Below are 22,030 nucleotides of genomic sequence, written 5' to 3' on the forward strand. Positions count from 1 at the left end.
GCAAGTGGGTGCACGTGCCCGCCCCCATCCCCCCGGACTGGACCCCTTTAGTGAGCCCCAGCTTTGTCCCTTGTTACCTGCCACATTTTGCCCCTTGCAGCCTTTTTGCCCCCCCCCCTTTACCCCAGCACCTTGCTGGCTTCAGTTTTGTTTTGCCTGCCCCACCCTTCTCCCTCTGCAGCTTTTGTTTGTTTGTTTGCCCCGCCCCGGCCTCTGAAGCTAGCTCCTCGGTTCCCTGTCCTGCCTCCAGCCTGGTTCTCCCCCCTCCCCACGTGGTACCCCTGCCCTGATTGACCCCTTACCCAGTGCACCCATGCCCCCGCCCATGTGCTTGTGCTCTTCCCCTGTTTGAGTTTGCCCCTATTCGCTACACCCCCCCAACATTCTTGTGACCTCCCTCCCCTCGTGCAGCTAGAAGAGCCGGATTTCTATCCTGAGTCGGTGACTGTCCCTACGAGCCCTTGATACCCCCCTGTCCAGCCCCACCCCTTTCTTGGCGCCCTCCTCCCCTGCCTGCAGCCTAGCGGGGAGGAGTGGTCGACCTGCCTCCCCTCTCCCCTCCTCTCTCTGGTGTTTTTCCCTCCCTCCCTGCTTCTTATGGCGGGGGCCACGACGAGTGGGGCCCCTCCAGCAGCCCCAGACACCTTTCCCCCACCTGCCCCTCCATCACCACCCCAAGCCTCTACCTCATCCACCGCTGCCAAACCACCTGCCCCTGCTGGGGTGCCAGCAGCAGCGGGCACCGGGGCGACCTCCACTGCTACCATGCCTCTTGCTCCCTCGGATTCCAGGGGAGCCCCCCAGCCGGTGGGAAGGGCCAGGGGAAGAAGAAGGGGAAGGGCCCCGCCAAAAAGACCAGGCCCTCCATGGCAGGGACTGCCCCCACTGCCGCGGCCCCACTACCAGCCGCGGCGTCCCTACCCGCTGTTCCCTCCACCAGCTCTGCGGGTGTACCTCCCTCGGCCCCCAGGGCGTACGCCCAGGTGGCGGCGGCCTTCCCGCCTGCCTCTACATCATCTCTCCGGCCCACCGCCTTCACTACCATCTATAGCGACCGGGGCCCCTTTCCCACCATGACCAGGAAGCACGGCGTCCGTTGCCTCCTGGTGCCCGCCTCGCCCCATGTGGAGACCTATGTGTGGGCGTTGGCGAGGGTGGTGGGGCCCACGACCATTGTGGCGGCCTCCAAAATGTACGGGAAGGCTGTCTTCTTTTTAGCATCGGAGGCTGCTGCCCAGGAGGCGATGGAGAAGGGCCTGGCAGTGGGGGGCGTATTTGTCTCCCTGGATCCGCTGGAAGACCTGGGCGTCCACCTTGTCCTGACGTCTGTCCCTCCCTTCCTTCCCAATGCCACCCTATTACCCGCCCTCTCGACCCTGGGGAAGCCCCTTTCCGTTCTGAGCCCTCTCTCACTGGACTGCAAGGACCCCGCCCTCCGTCACGTCCTCTCGTTCCGCCGGCAAGTGCAGCTTCAACTGCTGCCGGTGGCACGTGACGGAGAGGCGCTTGAGGGGTCCTTTTTGGTCCCCTACCAGGGGGCCCATTACCGGGTGCACTATTCCACGGGGGAGGCCCGGGGCTACCTCTGCCGGGCGATGGGGCACGTCCGGAGGGACTGCCCCTTGGCCCGGCAAGGAGGGGCATCCGGGACCCCTGAGCCCCGGTGGGGCGCTGGCCCCGTCATCGCCAGCGCCCCAGGTTGCCCGGCACCCGGAGCCGCCGCCCCCCTCCCACTCAGTCCACTGCTCCCCCCAGCACGCCCAGACGAGCGGGAGAGCCCCGCCTCTGCTGCCTGCAGTTCGGCAGGGCATCTAGAGGAGGGTGCGGCAGGGATACCACCGAGCGTGGGAGAGGGCCCACCCCAGGGGGATTCTTCCCTCCCTCATGCCGTTCCACCGCTGCCTCCCACAGTCCCTGAGCCATCGCCCCGCCTCCCAACTAGACCCCTGTTAGCCGGCCTCCTGATGATGCCATGGAGGGCTGGGCCCTAGTCCTGGGGAAGCGGGGCAAGTGGAAGGCTCGAACTCCGCTCCCTTCAATCGATGCGGAAGCCCCCTGGAAGACCAAAAAAGGGGGCACCGAGGCCAAGCCCTCTGCTTTGCCCATGGGCACGTTCCATCCCCCAGTGCTGGCTGGGGAGGGCGTGGCAGCATGGGAGGGCAGTACCGTCCCTCCATTGGAGCCCCTTGCCTTCAAGGCTCCCGATGGAGCCCCTCCTGCCCCGTTCCCATCCGGAGCCCCTGTGAGCCCCGCGGCGAGCGTTACTTCGGGCATTGGCGGGGAGATCTCCGGGGTGGTGGAAGGGGAGCTCCCCTCCATCTACGAGGAGATTGAGGCCCTGGGTTTGACCCCGGTCACCCAGGGGGAGGACGACCCTCTGCCAGCGGGCCTCAATCTGAGCGACCTCACCCCGGCCCCCCCTCTCCATGCTCCTCCTCCCTAACTGCTGTTTCTGCTCCCGCCCCCGAGGGTTGCCTGGGCTCCTCCATCTGCCCAGCCGCGGGTCGCACCCTGCTGTCGGCCGCCGAGCCTATTGAGGTGATGGCCAGTGCCGTGCGGCTGGGACCCGGGCCCCACGGGCTGTCCCTTGTGGGCGTGGGGCAACCGACCTCCTTCCCCGGCGGGGACCCCACTGGAGATGCTGTGGCTACTCCGCCGGCCGTGGTGCCAGAGCCCGGCATCATGGAGGGCCCCCTTCCCACCCCCCAGTTCCTTGAGCTCCACCAAGGGGGGCCAATCTCCAGCTGCGTGGCTCCTGGAGGCCAGGATCCTGTCTTTGCCCCTTTCCCAGCCTCTGCTTCCAACCCCTGTCCTGCTCCTATTCTGGATCCCTGCCCTGCCCTTGTTGTCAACCCCGTCCCTGTCCCCTCCACCTCCCCTGATATCATTGCTGTCCCGGGGTCACCACCTCCTCGCCCCCAGAGGATAGTCCCCAAGGAGCGGCCTCTGTATTTCCCAGTCCCGACTCACCAGGGGCTGCTATCTTCCCTCTACCGCCCCCAGTTGAGCCAGGGTTTGAGGGGGGCCGTGTGGTGCCAGCCCATTGGGTGCCACGTCAGAGGTCTGCCCCTTGCCTGCCCGTCTCGGTGGGCCACGGGGCTGTGTCAGCGGTCCCTCCGGAGCAAAGCCGGGGGCTAGTGACCCCAGCCCCCCATACGCTGTGAGAGGAGCTGCGGGAGTTCCTTGAGGACGTTTGTGCCTCCCGTAACAAGGTGTAGCTCGCTCTCCAGCAATGGGGGGATTTCCATCTTATCTTGCGGGCTGCGAGGGCCCTCATGGGGGAGGGCAAAAGGACCGGGAAGCAGGGCGCTGCGGCCTACCTGTGGGTCCGCATCTTCCGTGACTCCTTATTCACCTACGGGGTAGGTCACGGACTGTTGCGCGGCCCGTCGGAAGTCGTGAGCATCCCTGGCGGTGAGGATCCGCCCCAGCCCTCCTTATCACACCTCTTACCATCGCAACGTTGAACACCCATGGCTGTAGGATGGGTCTCCGCAGGTCCCAGTTGCTCTCCTTCCTTCGGGAGTGGGGGTACTCTGTGGTTTTCCTGCAGGAGACCCATACGGTTCTGGCCGCCGAAGACAGCTGGCGGCTGGACTCGGGGGACAGGGTCTACTTAAGCCATCTCACAGCTCGTACGGCTGGAGTGGCGACCCTGTCCTCCCCCGACCTACGGCCCAAGGTGCTGGGGATCGCCGAGGCTGTGCCGGGCCGCCTGCTGCACCTCCAGGTCCATATGGAGGGACTTGTGGTTAATCTTGTCAACGTCTATACCCCAACATCGGGCCCAGAGTGGCTCTGTTTCTTTCAGCAGGCGTCCGCCTTCCTCGGCACCTTGGATCCTCACGAGTGCCTGGTCCTGGGCGGGGACTTTAATACGACCCTTGAGGAGCGGGACCGCTCGGGGACCGAGCAGTGCCCGGCTGCCGCGGATGTCCTCCAGGGGATAGTCTACCATCACTCCCTGGTGGACGTCTGGCGCGACGACCACCCGGATGATGTCTCAACGTTCACCTTTGTCCAGGTGGAGGTCCATCGGTCGCGCCACTCCCGGTTGAACCGCATCTACTTATCCTGTTTCCACCTTTCACGGGCCCACTCCTCCAGCATTCAGCCGGCCCCGTTCTCAAATCACCACTTAGCCACCGTGACGGTCTCTCTCTGCGCGGAGAGGCCGGGGCCGGCCTATTGGCACTTTAACAACAGCTTGTTGGAGGATGTGGGCTTTGTGGCATCCTTCTGGGAGTTCTGGCTGGCCTGGCAAGGGCAGCGGCGTGTCTTTCCCTTGGCGCAGTGGTGGTGGGACTTCGCCCGGCTCTTCTGCCGTGACTACACCAGCCGACGGAGGGATGCAGCGATAGGGCAGTTGGAATGGGAGGTCTTAGAGCTGGAGAGGCATCTGGCCGCCAGCCCCAAGGATCCATCCCTCTGTTGGGCGTGCCGGGAGGAGCTCCGGGCCCTCGAGGACCACCAGGCCTGGGGTGCCTTTTTACGATCCCGCATCCGCCTCCTTTGGGAGATGGATTGCGGCTCCCGCTTCTTCTATGCCCTGGAGAAAAGGAGGGGGGCTAAGAAGCATTTCACCTGCCTCCTTGCGGAGGATGGCACTCCCCTCACGGATCCGGCAGAGATGTGCGGGAGGGCCAGGGCCTTCTACACATGCCTTTTCTCCCTGGATCCGACCGATCCTAACGCTTGCAGAGTGCTCTGGGATGGACTCCCGACAGTCAGCGCGGGCGACTGAGACCGGCCTGAGCTGCCTCTCACTCTGGCCGAGTTCTCGGAAGCCCTCCACCGCATGCCCACTAATAAATCTCCGGGTATATATGGGCTGACCGTGGAGTTCTACCGCGTATTCTGGGACATCCTTGGCCCAGACCTAGTCACCATCTGGGCCGAGTCTTTGCAGAGCGGGGTCCTCCCTCTTTCATGAAGGCAAGCTGTGCTCGCCTTATTGCCAAAGAAGGGGGACCTCCGTGATTTACGGAATTGGTTTCCCGTCTCACTCCTCAGCACGGACTACAAGGTCGTAGCAAAAGCCATCTCACTGTGGCTAGGGTCCGTGCTGGCGGACGTGGTCCACCCAGACCAGACCTACACCATCCTGGGCCGCACCATCTTCGACAACCTGTATCTGGACTGGGACCTTCTGGAATTTGGGTGTAGGGACAGTCTATTGTTCGCCCTCCTGTCCCTGGACCAGGAGAAGGCATTCGACAGGGTGGATCACGGGTATCTCCTGAGCACTCTGCAAGCGTTTGGCTTCAGACCCCAGTTTGTGAGTTTTCTCCAGGTGCTGTACGCCTCTGCAAAGTGTCTGGTCAGGCTCAACTGGACCCTGACCGAACCGGTCAGCTTCGGGCAAGGAGTACGGCAGGGGTTTCCCCTGTCAGGCCAGCTGTACGCTCTGGTGATCGAGCCCTTCCTCTGTCTCCTCCATAGGAGGTTGACGGGGTTGGTGCTGCGGGAGCCGGAGCTGCGGCTGGTCCTGTCCGCCTACACCGACGATGTGGTGCTTGTGGTCCAGGACCCCGGCGACTTGGTGCGGTTGGAGGCTTGCCAGGCCGTTTACTTGGCAGCCTCCTCTGCCCGGATCAACTGGGTCAAGAGCTCCTGCTTGGTAGTAGGGGACTGGCGGCAGGCGAGCTCCCTCCCACCCGCGCTTCAGGCCATCCGGTGGAGCACGGGTCCACTGCTCTATCTCAGCATTTACCTTTCTGCCACGCATCCCTCTCCGCCGGAGAACTGGCACGGTTTAGAGGGCAGGGTGGTAGAGCAGCTCCAGAGATAAACAGGACTACTCTGATGCCTCTCCCTTCGAGGGAGGGCACTGGTGCTTAATCAACTAGTCCTGTCCATGCTCTGGTACTGGCTCAACACCCTGGTCCCGGCCCCGGATTTCCTGGCCAGCCTCTGGACGTTGATTCTGGAGTTCTTCTGGTCAGGACTGCAGTGGGTCTCTGCAGGGGTTCTCCATCTACCCTGGAGGAGGGAGGGCAGGGCCTGAAGTGTTTTCGCTCTCAGGTCCATGTCTTCCGCCTCCAGGCCCTGCAGAGGCTCCTTTATGGTGCAGGTAGTCCGACGTGGAGCGTATTGGCGCACGCCTTCCTTCACCGCCTCTGGGGACTCCGATACGACCGACAGCTCCTTTATCTCCATCTGAGAGGTCTTCGGCGAGACCTCTCCGGGCTGCCGGTCTTCTACCAGGACCTCCTCCGGACCTGGAAACTGTTCGCAGTGACCAGGTCCTTGGCGGCCTCCGTGGGGGAAGATCTCCTCGCAGAGCCCGTGCTACACCGCCACCTGCACACAGAGCTGGGGGTTGAGTCCCCCACGGTGCGCCGGACGTTGGTCCTGGCAGAAGTCACCAGGGTTGGAGACCTCCTGGACTACAACCGGGGAGACTGGCTGGATCCCCTGGCGCTCGCTCAGTGCATGGGGCTCTCCAGACCTTGTATTCCCCTGTGCGTACTTCAGGAGGTGAGGGCCGCTTTGCCGCCCGCTGCTCGGGTTTTCCTCGACCAGGTCCTAAGGGAGGGCATGCCCTGCCCACCCTCCATGCCAGGCCCTCCGGACCTTTTCATCGGGCCCCTGCCCCTTCACCGTGAGTCGGCTACACGAGCTGCAGCCGCTCCGTTTTCAGACCGCTCCAAAGAAACATCTATACACGCTCGTGCTCCACACCCTTCACGTCCTCACCCTTGCGTCCCTCCCAGATACAAAGTGGCGGGACCTCCTGCCACCCTTAGAGGGTGAGGAGCCCCGGTGGACCGGCCTCTATTCCACACTGGTCCCTAGACCCGCCGGGGATATTATTTGGCTTTCCAGGTCCTGTGGAGCCCCCCTTAGGCTGAGGGGGGATCCTTTAGCAGTGGACGGGCTTCACCCGCCCACTTCCTGGATCCCAATATGGCTACTGTTGCTGCTGCCCAGCCGCTCCCCTGGCTGGGCCAGACATCACCCTGCCCCCTTCTCTGCTACCTGGTTGCTGGCTGGCTGCTGGACTTCCCCACCCTCGGGTGCTGCTACTCCTCCAACTACAGCCCTTTTTGAGGGGAGGGCTGAGGGACCCCAGCCCCAGCCGTTACTTCTGCAGATACCACCACCACCACCACCACCACCACCACCACCACCTGAGAGGGGTCCTTTCTGCCTGCCCGGACCTCCACCTGGAGTTCCTGGAGCTGTTGCTGTTGCGGAGTCTGCTGCCTGGAGCTGCTGAAGCCCTGAGGAGAGGAGAAGAGGACCATCTACCAGTGGGGGAGCCCCTAGAGACTTTGAAGATCACAGTGGAGGGGGCCTTTCAGACCAAGTAACTTTCAAACTGTGCTCTTGTGGTGGGGGTCTTGACTATGTTTGTGGGGAGATGAGGGGGGCGTGGAGCCTGCCCCCTGATCCATCTGTCCCCACCCCCGCCACTGCCACCCCCACTGGCTGTTTACCATCTGCCTCAGCTCCTGCGTCTGGACTCAGCTGTTTGCTTGGCTTGCCACACCCATTTCCACCATTTGGGCCAGAAGCAGCAGTCAGCCCACACTGACTTTGTGCAAGCGCACGTGGGCGCACGTTCCCCTCCTTGGACTGACCCCCCACAGCTTTGCCCCTTGCTACCTGCCCCATTTGCCCCTTGCAGCATTCTGCCCCTCCCCTTTGCCCCAAACCCCCTTACTAGATTCAGTTTGCTTGCCTGCCCCCCCACTTTTCCCTCTGCAGTTTTTGTTTGTTTGCTCCACCCCAGCATTTGAAGCTAGCCCCTTGGTTTCCCTGTCCTACCTCCGGCCTGCTTAGTCCCTTGCTCCATGTGCCCATGCCCCCTCCCATGCGCTTGTGCCCCTCCCCACTTTAGTTTGAATCCCCTGCACTGCACCCCCCAATGCTGTTATATTCCCCCCTCCCAAGTGCAGCTAGAGGAGCCGGAATCCCACCCTGTGTTGGTGACTGACCCCTAGTCCCTGATTTTTCCCCCCCCGTCCAGCCCACCCCCTTTGGCGCCCTCCTCCCCTGCCTACAGCCTAGCGGGGAGGAGTGGTCAACCTGCTTCCCCTTTCCCCTCCTTTTTCTGGTGTCTTCCCTTCCCTCACTACTCATAATGGTGGGGGACAAGACGGGTGGGGTCCCTCCGGAAGACCCTGCCGCCCCTCCCCCTGAGCCTCTACCTCCGCTGCCGTAGCCAAAGCACCTGCTACTGCCCCCCGTTGGGGCACCGGAAGCAGTGAACACTGGGGTGACCTCCGCTGCTGCCATGTCCCTCGCCCCCTCCAACTCTGGGGAAGCCCCCCCCCAGCTGGCGCGAAGGGCCAAGGTAAAAAGAAGGGTAAGGGCCCCGCAAAAAAGACCAAGCCCTCTATGGCGGGACTGCCCCCACTGCCACAGCCCTGCCACCGGCCGCGGCGTCCTTCCCCACTGTTCCCTCCACCAGCTCTATGGGTGCCCCTCCCCCGGCCCCCAGGGCGTATGCCCAGGAGGCGGTAGCCCCCCCTGCCTGCCACTACATCATCTCTCCCGCCCACCGCCTCTGCTACCATCTATAGCGTCTGGGGCCCCTTCCCGACTTTTACCAGGAAGCACAGCATCCGTTGTCTCCTGGTGCCTGCCTCGCCCCACGTGGAGACCTATGTGTGGGCATTGGTGAGGGGGCCCACGGGCATTGTGGCAGCCTCCAAAATTTATGGCAAGGTTGTCTTCTTTTTAGCATTGGAGGCTGCCATCCAGGAGGTGGTGGAGAAGGGCTTATGGTGGGGGGCAGTGTTCGTCCCCCTAGAGTCGCTAGTGGACCTGGGTGTCCACCTGGTCCTGACCTCTGTCCCTCCCTTCCTTCTCAATGCTGCCCTATTACTGGCTCTCTCCACCCTGGGGAAACCCATCTCTGTCATCAGCCCTCTCCCATTGGGCTGCAAAGACCCCGCTCTCCGTCACGTCCTCTCGTTCCACCAGCAGGTGCAGCTTCAACTGCTGCCGGCGGCACATGATGGAGTGGCACTCGAGGGGTCATTCCTGGTCCCCTACCAGGAATGTTATCGGGTGCACTACTCTCCAGGGGAGGCCCGGTGCTACCTCTGCTGGGTGATGGGGCACGTCCGGAGGGACTGCCCCTTGGCCCGGCAAGGAGGGACATCTGGGAACCCCGAGCCCTGGCAGGGCGCCGGTCCCGTCATCGCCGGGGCCCCTGGCTGCCCAGCACCCGAAGCTACCCCTACTCCTTCCCAGACCACCACTGCTCCCGCTCAGGCCCAAGGGGTACCTCCCCCAGTACGCCCAGACAAGCGGGAGAGCCCCGCTTCGGCTGCTTGCAATCTGGTGAGGAGGGTGCGGCAAGGACACTGCCGAGCATGGGAGAGGGCCCTCCCCCGGGCAAATCTTCCCTCCCTTGTGCTGCCCCACCATTACCCCCCAAGTTCCTGAGCCATCACCCCTGCCCCATGACCTGACCCCTGCTAGCCAGATCCCAGATGATGCCTTGGAGGGCTGGGTCCTAGTACAGGGGAAGCGGGGTAAGTGGAAGGCTCAAGCTCCGCACCTTCCATCAGATGCGGAGGCCCCCCGGAAAACCAGAAAGGGGGGCACCAATGCCGAGCCTTCTGCTTTGCTCACGGGTGTGTTCCATCCACCGGTGCCGGCTGGGGAAGACATGGCAGCAGCGGAAGGTAGTATCTCCCCTCCACGGGAGTCCCTCCCCTCCGAGGCCCCCGAGGGAGCCCCTCCTGCTCTGGTACCATCTGAAGCCCCTGTGAGCCCTGAGGCAACCATTGCTTCGGGTGCTGGCGGGGAGAACCCCGGGGTGGTGAAGGCGATCTCCCCTCCATATGTGAGGAGATCAAGGTCCTGGGTCTGACGCCATTCACCCAGGGGGAGGAGGACCCTCTGCCAGCAGGCCTCGATCTGGGCAACCTCACTCCGGCCCCCCTTTGCCCATGCTCTCTCCCGCTTACCATTGCTTCTGCTCCCGCCTCCGAGGAGCCCCTGGACTCCTCCATCAACCTGGCCACAGAAGGCCACCCCGCTGACAGCCAACGAGCCTGTTGAGGTGACGGACAGTGCCATGAACAGCCACCAGGGGCACCCCTCGTTGGTGTGGAGCAATCGACCTCCTTCCCGGGTGGGGGCCCTACAGAAGATAGTCCACCTCCTGATGATGTGGCTTCCAAACCCACCATAGAGCCTGCGCCCGGCATCGCTGAAAGCCCCCTCCCCACCCTCCGAACCCTTGAGCCTGACTGGGAAGTGCCACCGCCCAGTTGCTTGGCTTCTGGAGCCCAGAACTCACCCTTGGCCCTGCCCCTGGCCCTGCCCCTGATGCCGACCCTATCCCTATCCCCTCCACCTCCTGTAATGTTATTGCCTCCCTTGGGGCTGTCTCCTTCCCCTTTCCAGCAGATAACCCCCAGGGAGCGGCCTTTATGTTTCCCTGCCCCGACCCACTAGGGGCTGCTATCTTCCCTCCGCCGCCCCCTCCTAAGCCAGGGTTCGAGGCTGGCCACGTGGCACTGGCACATCGGGTGCCATGTTGGGGGTCCGCACCTTGCCTGCCCGTCTCGGTGGGCCACAGGCCTGTGCCAGCGGCCCCACCAGGGGATGACCAGAAGCCAGTAACCCCACCCCCCAATGTGCTGCGAGAGGAGTTGCGGGAGTTTCTTGAAGATATCTGCGGCTACCGCAACAAAGTCCAGCTTGCCCTCCAGCAATGGGGGGACTTTCATCAAATCCTCCGTGCCGTAAGAGCCCTTATGCAGGAAGATAAAAGGACCGGGAAGCAGGCTGCCACAGCCTACCAGCAAGTCCGCAGCTTCCGTGACTCATTGCTCACCTACGGGGTAGGTTACGGTTTGCTGCGCGGTCCAATGGGGGCCGCGAGCGTCCCTACCTGCAAGGATCCCCCCAGCCCTCCTCATGGCACCTATCATCATTGCAACGTTGAACACCCCGGGGCTGTAGGATGGGTCTCCGCAGGTCCCAGGTGCTCTCCTTCCTTCAGGAGTGGGGGTACTCTGTGTTTTTCCTGCAGGAGACCCATACAGATCCAGCCGCCGAAGAGAGCTGGCAGCTGGACTGGGGGGACAGGGTTTATTTTAGCCATCTCACAGTTCGTACGGCTGGAGTGGTGACCCTGTTCTCCCCCGACCTACAGCCCAAGGTGCTGGAGGTTGCCGAGGCTGTGCCGGGCCACCTGCTGCACCTCCAGGTCCGTATGGAGGGGCTCGTGGTCAACCTCGTTAACTTCTATGCCCCGACATCGGGCCCGGAGCGGCTGCGATTCTATCAGCAGGCGTCTGCCTTCCTCGGTACCTTGGATTCTCACCATTGCCTGGTCCTGGGCAGGGACTTGAGGAGCGGGACCGCTCAGGGACCGAACAGTGCCTGGCCGCCATGAGGTCCTCCGGGAAATAGTCGAAGATCACTCCCTCGTGGACGTCTGGCGTGACCACCACCTGGATGACATCTCAACTTTCACCTTTGTCCAGATGGAAACCCATCAGTCGCGCCATTCCCGGTTGGACCGCATCTATCACGTTTCCACCTTTCACGGGCCCACTCCTCTAACATCCGGCCAGCCCCTCTTTCTGATCATGATCTAGCCACCGTGACAGCCTCTCTCTGTGTGTAGAGGCCGGGGCCGACCTATTGACATTTCAACAACAGCTTGTTGGAGGATGTGGGCTTCGTGGTGTCCTTCCAGGAGTTCTGGCTGGCCTGGTGAGGGCAGCAGCGTGCCTTTCCCTCAGCGCGGAGGTGGTGGGACCTGGGGAAGGTGCGTGCCCAGCTCTTCTGCCACGACTACACCCAGGGCGCCAGATGCGGTGATAGAGCAGTTTGAACGGGAGGTCTTAGAGCTGGAAAGGTGTCAGGCTACCAGCCCTGAGGATCCGCCCCTCTGTGGAGCGTGCCGGGAGAAGCTCTGGGCCCTTGAAAATCATTGGGCCCGGGGTGCCTTTGTTTGATCCCGCATTCGTCTCCTTCGGGAGATGGATCGCGGCTCCTGCTTCTTCTACGCCCTGGAGAAAAGGAGGGGGGCCAAGAAGCACGTCATGTGCCTTCTAGCAGAGGACGGCACCCCCCTCACGGATCCGGTGGAGATGTGCAGGAGGGCCAGGGCCTTCTACACAAACCTTTTCTCCCTGGATTTGACTGATCCTAACGCTTGCAGAGTGCTCTGGGAGGAGTTCCCTATGGTCAGCGCAGGCGACCGAGACCGGCTAGAGCTGCCTCTCACTGTGGACAAGTTCTCGGAAGCCCTCCGTCACATGCCCACCAATAAATCTCTGGGCATGGACGGGCTGACCGTGGAGTTCTACCGCGTGTTCTGGGATGTCCTTGGCCCAGACCTAGTCACCGTCTGGGCCGAGTCTTTGCAGAGCGGGGTCCTCAGTCTTTCGTGAAGACGAGCCATGCTTGCCTTATTGCCAAAGAAGGGGGACCTCCATGATTTACGAAATTGACATCCCATCTTGCTCCTCAGCATGGACTACAAAGTCGTGGCAAAAGCCATCTCGCTGCGGCTAGGATCCGTGCTGGTGGACGTGATCCACCCAGACCAGACCTACACCATCCCGGGTCGCACCACCCTTGCCCCTTCGGGAAGGGATAGCTCAGTGGTTTGAGCGTTGGCCTGCTAAACTCAGGGTTGTGAGTTCAATCCTTCAGGGGGCCATTTAGGGATCTGGGGCAAAAATTGTGGATTGGCCCTGCTTTGAGCAGGGGATTGGACTAGATGACCTCCTGAGGTCCCTTCCAACCCTGAGATTCTATGATTCTGTGATACAACCTGTACCTGGTCCCGGACCTTTTGGAACTCGGGTGTAGGGATGGTCTGTCGTTCGCCCTCCTGTCCTTGGATCAGGAGAAGGTGTTCGATAGGGTGGATCATGGGTATCTCCCAAGCACTCTGCGAACATTTGGCTTTGGACCCCAGTTTGTGGAGGCGTACAACACCTGGAGAAAACCCACAGAGTGTCTGGTCAGGCTCAACTGGACCCTGACCAAACCGGTCAGCTTCAGGTGAGGAGTACGGCAGGGGTGCCCCTCTCGGGCCAGCTATATGCTCTGGTGGTCGAGCCCTTCCTCTGTTTCCTCTGTAGGAGGTTGACAGGGTTGTTGCTGCGGGAGCCGGAGCTGAGGCTGGTCCTGTTGGCGAATGCCGATGACATGCTCCATGTGGTCCAGGATCTGGGAGACTTGGCGCAGCTGGAGGCTTGCCAGGCCATCTATTTGTCAGCCTCCTTCACCCAGATCAGCTGGGTCAAGAGCTCTGGCCTGGTGGTCGGGGACGGCTGACAGGCAAGCTCCCCCCCATCCACGCTTCAGGCCATCTGGTGGAGCACGAGTCCGCTGCTCTATCTCCGCATTTATCTTTCTGCCTCGTATCCCTCTCTGCCGGATATGTGGCACGATTTAGAGGGCAGGGTGATAGAGCGGCTCCGGAAATGGACAGGACTACTCTGGTGCCCTTCCCTTCGAGGGAGAGTGCTGATGCTTAATCAACTAGTCCTGTCCCTGGTCTGGTACCAGCTCAACACCCTGGTCCCGGCCCCGGGTTTTCTGGCCAACCTCCGGACATCGATTCTGGAGTTCTTCTGGTCAGGACTGCACTGGGTCTCTGCAGGGGTTCTCCATTTACCCCTGGAGGAGGGAGGGCAGGGCCTGAAGTATCTACACACTCAGATCCATGTCTTCCATCTCTAGGCCCTGAAGAGGCTTCTTTATGGTGCAGGTAGTCCGGCGTGGAGCATACTGCACACGTCTTCCTGCGCCGCTTCTGAGGGCTCCAGTACGACCCGCAGCTCCTTTATCTCAATCCGAGAGGTCTTTGGCGAGACCTCTCTGGGCTGCTAGTCTTCTACCAGGACCTCCTCCGGACCTGGAAACTGCTTGCAACGACCAGGTCCGTGGTGGCCACCATGGGGGCAGATCTTCTCGAGGAGCCCCTGCTATGCCACCCCCAGCTCTGAGTGCAGGTGGCGGAGTACCCCTCGGTGCACCAGAGGTTGGTCCTGGCAGAAGTCACCAGAGTCGGAGACCTCCTGAACTATGACTGGGGAGACTGGCTGGATCTCCTGATGCTCGCTCAGCACTTGAGGCTCTCCAGACCTTGTACTCTCTGGCGCGTACTTCAGGAGGTGTGGGCCGCTTTGCCACCCGCTGCTCGGGTTTACCTTGACCGGGTCCTGCACGAGGGCGTGCCCCGCCCACCCCAGGCTTTTTCATCGGGCCCCTGCCCCATGGACCAAACTGACCACCCCGCCCCTTCACGAGCTGCAGCCGATCTGCTTCCAGACCGCGCCAAGGAAACATCTATACATGCTTGTGCTCCACACCCTTCACATCCTCACCCTCACGTCCTGCCCCGATACAAAATGGCAGGACCTCCTGCCACCCCTGGAGGGTGAGAAGCTCTGGTGGGCCAACCTATACTGCACCTTGGTCCCGAGGCCCGTCGGGGATATCAGTTGGTGGCTCCTTCATGGAACTGTGAGCACAGGCGTGTTCTTGGCGGAGCTTACCCCTATCACAAACACCTGCCCCTTTTGCGGCGTGAGGGAAACCCTGGCACACATATACTTGGAGTGTGCCAGGCTGCAGCCCCTATTCCGGCTTCTCACAAATATTTTGTTATGTTTTTGCTTGCACTTTTCCCCTCACCTCCTTGTCTATGCACTCCCTATCCGTGGCCCCACAAAGTCACGGGACCTCCTGGTCAACCTCCTCCTGGCCCTGGCTAAAATGGCCATCTATAAAACCAGAGTGAGGAGCTTGGCCGATGGAGTCTCCTGTAACTGTGGGGCCTATTTCCGATCCTCAGTCCGTTCACGTATCCGGGCAGAGTTCCTCTGGGCGGTGTCCACTGAGTCCCTTGACACCTTTAAGGAGCAGTGGGTGCTGTCCAGGGTTCTCTGCTCAGTGTCCCCATCCGGTTCCCTTCGTTTGACCCTTTGACCACACTCCTGTCCCTGTTATTTCATTTGTTGTCCACCATATTTATTTGGTGTTTGGGTCCTGTGGATCCCCCTCTTAGGCTGGGGGTGGATCCTTTAGCACGTCCCAGATCCCAATAGGACCACCCTCTTGTAGCCATCTGGTCTGACCCTGTCTCAGTATCCACTTAATGGTAGGTCTGCCAAACCTGTATTTCTCCAGCTTACTGATCAGAATGTCATGTGGGACTGTGTTCCACGCTTCGGTGAGCTCAGAATGCAGAAACACATGGAGAGAAGGGGAATAGAAGGCTTCCTAGAGTGGGATTCAAAGTGGTGGAATTTAAAGCTGCAGTGACTGGAAACGGGCTCAGATTCAACCCTGGTGTAACTCCATTTAATTAGTGGTGTTACACCAGGGATGAATTTGGCCTAGTGCTCCTGTGTGCAGTGCACAACCACTTAGAATCATAGAAGTGTAGGGCTGGAGGGGAACTTAAGAAGCCATCTAGTCCACCCCTTGTGCCAAGGCAAGATTAAATGTATTTGTGTCTGTGTATACCCTGTATCTGGAGCTCTGCACTTCAGTATGGGCCAGCCTGATTCTGAATATACCAGTGTGAATCTATAGTAACTCCAGGAGCAACCACTAACAGGAAAGAAAGAGGACTAGTGGGCTGCTTTAGACTGGGTCTATACTGGCAAAACTGAAAGCCAAGTCTAACCCTGCAGTTGAAATCAATTGAAGTCCAATGTGAGTTTTCAATGTAAAGCTAGGATTTCACCCTATGTGTCTAACGCTCAGTGGAAAACCAAGTAGAGGCAAACCCTTTCCCTAACACCGAATGCAGGTAGCTGGGCTGGGCATTGAGAATCTCCAGAGAGGAGGAAGGGGGGCAGAGCTGCTTTGCAGAGCACTTGGTGGCTAGAGCAGCTTCCAAGGCAGTAGGTATAGCTCCTCCCAAGGGGGCAGAGGGGTCAATGGCCCAATATATAATTGATTGGAAACACTGTGGTAGCACGAAAGCCCTCCCATTCCCATCACTATGGTAGCTCTACCATCCTGTCAGAGCCCTGAGCTCTCTGCTCTGCTTCTGGGGAAGCTAGCTGCAGGCTGGCCATTTGCTGGTGGCAGAGAGTTCTGATGTGGTTTTGATCCTCATTAAGACACCCGTGGGCGAGTGCTCTTTGTAGACTGTCTTAATCAAGAGGATGAGCGCATCCTCCAGAGCTGGGGGGCTTGATCCGTGATAAGAGCAAGCTCATCAGCCTACACTGCTGCCTGATGCTTTGCTCCTTGTGTTCCGCTGCCTGGAATTCAAAAGATTCCTGGCTTCCCATGCTGGGTTTAATTCTAGTGTCCAGTGAGGGGAGAGAGTGTCGCATCACTCTGTCACTGTCAGGCATGAGGAGCAGTTTGAGATCAGCAAGGAGATTTCAGGCAGAAGGGGCAGGAAGATCAGATCTGGCTGACCTGTGCTCAGCACAGCACTTGCAGCGTGGGGAAGCCAGCTTTATGCCTTGCACCTCTCTCCTGACCTTGGAGCTGGCTGACACGAGTCAAGGGCTGCTCTAAATTACACCTGGCTGCCCATAGCTAAGGAAGCACTTCAGCCACAGCCCCTTTCTCTAGGGCACATCCCTTCTGCTGAGGGCTGGGAGGGACTGGTGCAGAGCTGCTACCATCTAGCTCATTAAGCTGCCATTGTGGTTGCCTTGCCTTTGCCTTGCACCTTGTCAGTTAACACCTGTGCCAAGTGGATATAAAACACTCCCACCAGTGTGGACGGGAAATTCTGACTTGATAGCAGCTAACTGGGTCCATAAGGAGCAAGACAACGGAGACCTGGGCTCAAAGGAAGAATGGGAGGGACTGCTTTATCTTTGTTTACTTCTGTTGGTTGCTTTTCCTGCTGCACTCCCCTTTCAGCCTCATGGCATGTAAGTGACTCTTGTTTTACACACCAGCTGAATGACAAATTGGTATAAAATATACCACTGACTCTCAGTGTGTAACTTACCTCCTCATTTATGCCACTGCAGAATTTGTCTCTAGGAGATCTGAGAAGATGCTGACACTAAATCTCCTGATTTGTGAGACTAACGTAACTGGTCATTTACTGGTGAGTAAGGGAAGAGAAACTGGCCTAATGACTCACTGGAGAGGGCCAGTGAGTGTTTGGTTTTGTCATTACAAAACTCTTTGGTTGTCTCCCTGCCCTCCACCTTTTGCATGCTGCCTGTCTTCTTAGATTGTGATCTCGTTGTGGTAGGTACTATGTTTGCTCTGCTTGTATGGAGCCTTACCCGGTGGTTGGTGCTCTTAATGTTACTGGGGTAATAAGATCCGAGACCTAATGGTCTGCCCAAGACTCAAGAGGCTGAGTGAAGTTCCTTGGATCTGGTGGAGAGCATTGTACATTGTTAAGGTATCAGGGATCTACTTCAATCAGCTGGATGTTTGGGACAGAATAATGTAAAATGATTGGACTGGTTCCAAGGTTCTGTAACAAATGAACTCTTGTTTGAAAGGAGTCAAAGGGGACTGTGCTTCCACACCCAGCTCAGATCTTCTCTCCCTTCACCCTCCTTTCAATTAAAAACATAAACAACTCCCTGAAATGGTAAAAAATAGAGTATTTGTTCTAGGCCCTACCTCCTCAGAAGCCAGGTGAGAGGGACATGAGTGTTTTAAATAGCATTAACGTGTCAAGGAAATGATGTGAGGTTTTCCTCCAGATGTGGCAGAGCAGACCCATTCACTGATGGGGGGGGGGAGGGGGGAAGCTAGGTGCATGCCAGCTCCCACTGTATTTTTTTCAAATGTATTATTTAGGTGAATTCAAATAGCTTTTCCTGATTCTCCCCTCCTCTTGAGGATCTCACTGATACCATTGGGCAGTTTGGCTCTGAGCGTGTTTCCTCTGGTTTCACTGCTCTCCATCCATGCTTTGTAAGTGGGTCATTATTCAGGAGAAAAATATCCATCCAGAAGAACTGCTGCCATCGTACCCCATCTGCCCTAGATTGCTACTGCCCAAATCCCCTGTCCCTGTGAGCAAAATGGCTGGGCCTGTGTGGGGCAAGAGTTGGCAGTAGCGTCAGTGTGTTTGTGTCTCCCGCATGCTCTGCTCCACAGAGGCTGTATCTGAGATGGTATTGAAGGGGTTTCCTGGGGCAGGATGAGGGTTTGGTCAATGAATCCATGGCTCTCTAGATCCACTGGCTGCCAATTATGAGGCTCACAGTGGAGTCACAGTGCTGCCACCCTTTAGTGTCTTAATTGGTGCTCATGGCTTGGGATTACACTCAGACCGACCCTAGCACTGCAGTCCTTACTCGATCAAAACTCTCAAAGAAAATACACCAGTGATTATAGAAATACTCCACTCCCACAAGCTCCTCATTCTGATTCCCCTAAAGATGCACAAACCCTAACCCACATTAGTGACTGGGCAGACAGCATTTATGGTAAAGAAGGGAGTGAGATTTGGGAGGCCGTGTGCCTTACATGTTTTATGCTGGTGTAACTCCATTGACTTCAGGGGCGTTATTCTAACTTGTTCCAGTGTGAGAGGAGAATCTAGCCGTAGAGTTTTAAAAATTAAAACCCTGGAAATTGGAACTCACCCTGGGAGACCCATGGAAATGTCAGGTTTCAGTTTCTGCAGCCTTGCATCGTCATTTGCTGTTGAGCAAAGTGAGTGTAAAATGCCCAGTCGGTGCCTGAGTCAGTGGAGTTCTACACTCTGTCCCATGCAGTAGGTACCTAAGATGCAGGGCAGTAAAAATGGGCCCAGTACCTGTTGTTGCTGAGGATTTTTAATTCCAAGGTTTTTTTGGCTTTTAAAAATTGTACTATTGCTTATTCCAGACAAGCTAAGAAATTATGTGAGGATGCCATCCAGCAAAGTTCATCAATCCTTGGGGCCCTCCAAGATGCCTGAAGGATTCCAGAGCAAAGTTGTGGCCCCTCGTAATCCTAAACTTGTCAGAGAAGAAGAAAAAGCTGTTACTGTAAGTACTTAACACATGGCTAGAACATCTGATCAACATCAGGGGTGGGGAGGGACCCCACAGTGCCAGTTTCCCCGCCCCCCTTTCCCACAAAGAGGTAATCCCACATTTTGTTTTGTCTTCTGACTTCAGGAAACCCCTTCTATGGGATCCAGGATCAATGGATGAGGAAGGGGTGGGCAAGAGGAAAGGAGTGGGAGGATACTCATCATCCCTTACCACAGACCTTGCAGTAAAGGAGAACCCCAGCAAAACAGCTGTCTCCTCAGAGTTTAAACTGGAAGCAGGTCCTTAACTAGTGGAGTGATGCTGGTGGTTGGTGTAGTAGGAACTTGCTATGCAAGCCATATCTTATGAGACTATTCCTGATGGGCTCAATTCATCCCACCCTACTGTAAGATCCAGCAGCCTTGGGGAATTTGCTTGGCATAGGGGCTACTCCAGATGGCATTGAGACACCATAATGGCCCTACACCTACCCCTGCACTAGCCCTCGGGGAATGTCAAGGATGATCTGGGAGAGAAGGAAGCCTGGCCTGAGTGCCACTGAACTCCAGCTATTCCTGGCTAATGCAGTAGCCCCTAAGTGCCTTTGGCAGCTGGGCATAAGTTTGGGTAGTCTTCAGGCTGCTGTAACCTGTGCCTGGGTGAACTCATCCAGAATAGGGGAACACAGAAATGATATCATGCCAGCTTTGTCCCCTCATAAACCCTGTGCCAACCTCCGTTCCAGTGCAGGAATCCACTGAGCCACGGACCTCATGTCACGTGAAGTGAGGACTAATCACATTATAAAGGGCTTGTAGGGTCAGGGGTCAAACCCCACCCCTTTTACCCACATGTTTAGTGAATGGTGTTTACTGTTTGAGAAGGTAAGCAGGATTCAGCCCAATGCTAGATCAGACCATGGAAACAGCTCTTTAGAGCTCCATCAAAAAGGCTGTAAGGACAAAGCAAGATCAGACAACCACTGATTAAAATTAGATGATCTAAACTTTGGCCATTCCTCTTTCCTTGAATCTTGTCGCTCCATTTCTTTTATGCTTTGCCTTGACAATTCCCTCAGAGAAGTTGTCCCTACATGGGTCTTTGCGTGAGCATTGTGTAAAAGTGTAGCCATGGGATTTTACTAACTTTTTTTCTTTTAAATCAATTGCTTCAGCCAGCAAAGTTAAAGGAACCCCCCGCTCAAGGAATCAAATTCCTCAGCCAGATGTCATTTCAAATCATGGCTGACAGAGAAGCAAATAGGATGGAATATCTCGGGTACTGCATGTATTTTCTGCTCGGTATAATTAATTTACCAGTTTTAAATATTTCAGCAGGGAACTTAGTGGAGTTCAGGACTACCCTAATGGCTGAGAACACAAATTATTTATCAGCAGCACTGTAACAAGAAAAACCATTTATATAGCTCTGGCTCCTGTTGTTTTGAATTGCAGCTGACTCCATCTGTCTTCCTGAAGGAGATGTCTCTTACTACAGAGCAGAAGCTGGCTAGTACTCATGAGATGTGGCCACCTCAGATTATTGAGCTTTTAGACATGAGTGAAACCTCCCATCAAAAGGTAGCACTTCTCTGCCCTTCCTTCCAGCTCCCTTTTTCTTTCTATTTTATGTGATGTTTACAGAGACGCAGTACATAGGATTCAACTTGTTTAAATCCTGCACACAGTGGCCTGACTGTCCTCTCAAACCACTGATTTCAATGGAACTACTCCTAGTTTACACTGATGTAAGTCAGAGGGGATTCAGGCTCTGTCTTTTGCAGTCAGATTCTGATCTCACTTCCACCAGTATGAATGTAGAGGATCTCAGTTTAAATGAATGGAGTTTGTCTGGATTTTCATTTCTTCTTTGAGTGATAGTTTCTATATGTATTTCAATTGTGGGTGCACATGTGTGCCATGCGCCAGAGCTGGAAGGTTTTCATAGCAGTGACTGCTGACTGGCATGTGTGTCATGTGTTTCCATAGGCCATGTGGGTCAAGGCCTCTCCAGTTCCCTCTTACTGCTGCATGGTTGGAGTCAGAACCCCTGATCCTGTTTACTCTAAGAGAGCTTTTAGTCTTCCTGTTTATAGTTCCTCTTTGTTGGTTTTTGTAGTGTAGGTGTGATAGTTTTCCCAGGTCTGGACCCCCAACCCCGGAGTCTCTGTCCTGTAATCTGGGGTTCAATAACTGTTTATCTGCCCTTGCTAGTTCTCCAGCACAAGGACCAGCATTGTCTGTACTACCTCGGGGAAGCCCATATTGCTGCTCGCTGCGCTATCTGTAAGGCTTTCCCACTGTGGACCTTGGAGGTGCTACAGCTTCACTTTAGAAAGCACCTCATGGAGGGGACCATGGGGTCACATGCCCATTTGGACCTAGGACCATTGGAACCATCGGTGCAGTGTCCATCACCAGTGGTGAGTGCACTTCCCAGCACTTCCCATGCTTCGGACCATGCCCTATCCACCTTTACCACTGCTCTCCAGCCCATCACTCACCTGCCCGGTTCCCACTGTGGAGACAAGGTGGTCCTGCTCCAGTTGGAGAGGATGATGCCCATGCTACATCATGGTCTATCCACACTGCTGGCTCCCCCGCTGCCAAAGGCATCTTTGGATTCCGAGAACTTTTCTGAAGCAGAGCCACCGTTTTCTCCGATATCCAGACACAGCTCTGACTTTTGCTCCCAACTGCCTTCACTACTCCTCTGTGGTGTTATAGTTTCACATTGCCAACTATCAGGCTCTGCTGGTGAAATACGTCTTTAACACCTATGCTTGGAGAGTTCAAGGACAAGCTACCCCACGACCAGCAGCAGCAATTGCAGGCGCTGGTGGATGAAGGGCACCTTTGTAGATGAAGTTAGCCTCCAAGCAGTGGTAAGTGCAGCTGACACATCCTTGTGCTGGCTTGCCTCATGCACCACAAGTCCTGGGTACAGTCCTCTGGTTTTCCTCAAGAGGTACAAACGACCATAGGGACCTCCCCTTTGATGAGGACAAGTTGTTCTATGCTAAGACTGATGAGCACCATCACTTGTAAAGGACTCGCGGACTATGCTGTGCTCCCTGGGGATCTATATTCCAGCCCTGCGGTGCGAACAGCAGCTCCAAA

The 22,030-nt window shown here is 57.4% G+C and overlaps 1 protein-coding gene across 4 annotated transcripts in view; it reads left to right on the forward strand.

Moving 5' to 3' along the window:
- The window catches only part of HYDIN (HYDIN axonemal central pair apparatus protein), a 450,179-nt gene that overhangs the window by 49,427 nt on the left and 378,722 nt on the right, over positions 1 to 22,030 (forward strand). For all 4 annotated transcript variants that reach the window (XM_043494938.1, XM_038368829.2, XM_038368830.2 and 1 more), the window contains exons 2-3: positions 18,781 to 18,923; positions 20,366 to 20,491. In XM_043494938.1, coding sequence (XP_043350873.1) covers positions 18,781 to 18,923; positions 20,366 to 20,491 — 269 coding nt within the window. The remainder of the gene's footprint in view (positions 1 to 18,780; positions 18,924 to 20,365; positions 20,492 to 22,030) is intronic.

The sequence above is a fragment of the Dermochelys coriacea genome, chromosome 12 (genome assembly GCF_009764565.3).
Source record: "Dermochelys coriacea isolate rDerCor1 chromosome 12, rDerCor1.pri.v4, whole genome shotgun sequence".
Lineage (NCBI taxonomy): Eukaryota > Metazoa > Chordata > Testudines > Dermochelyidae > Dermochelys > Dermochelys coriacea.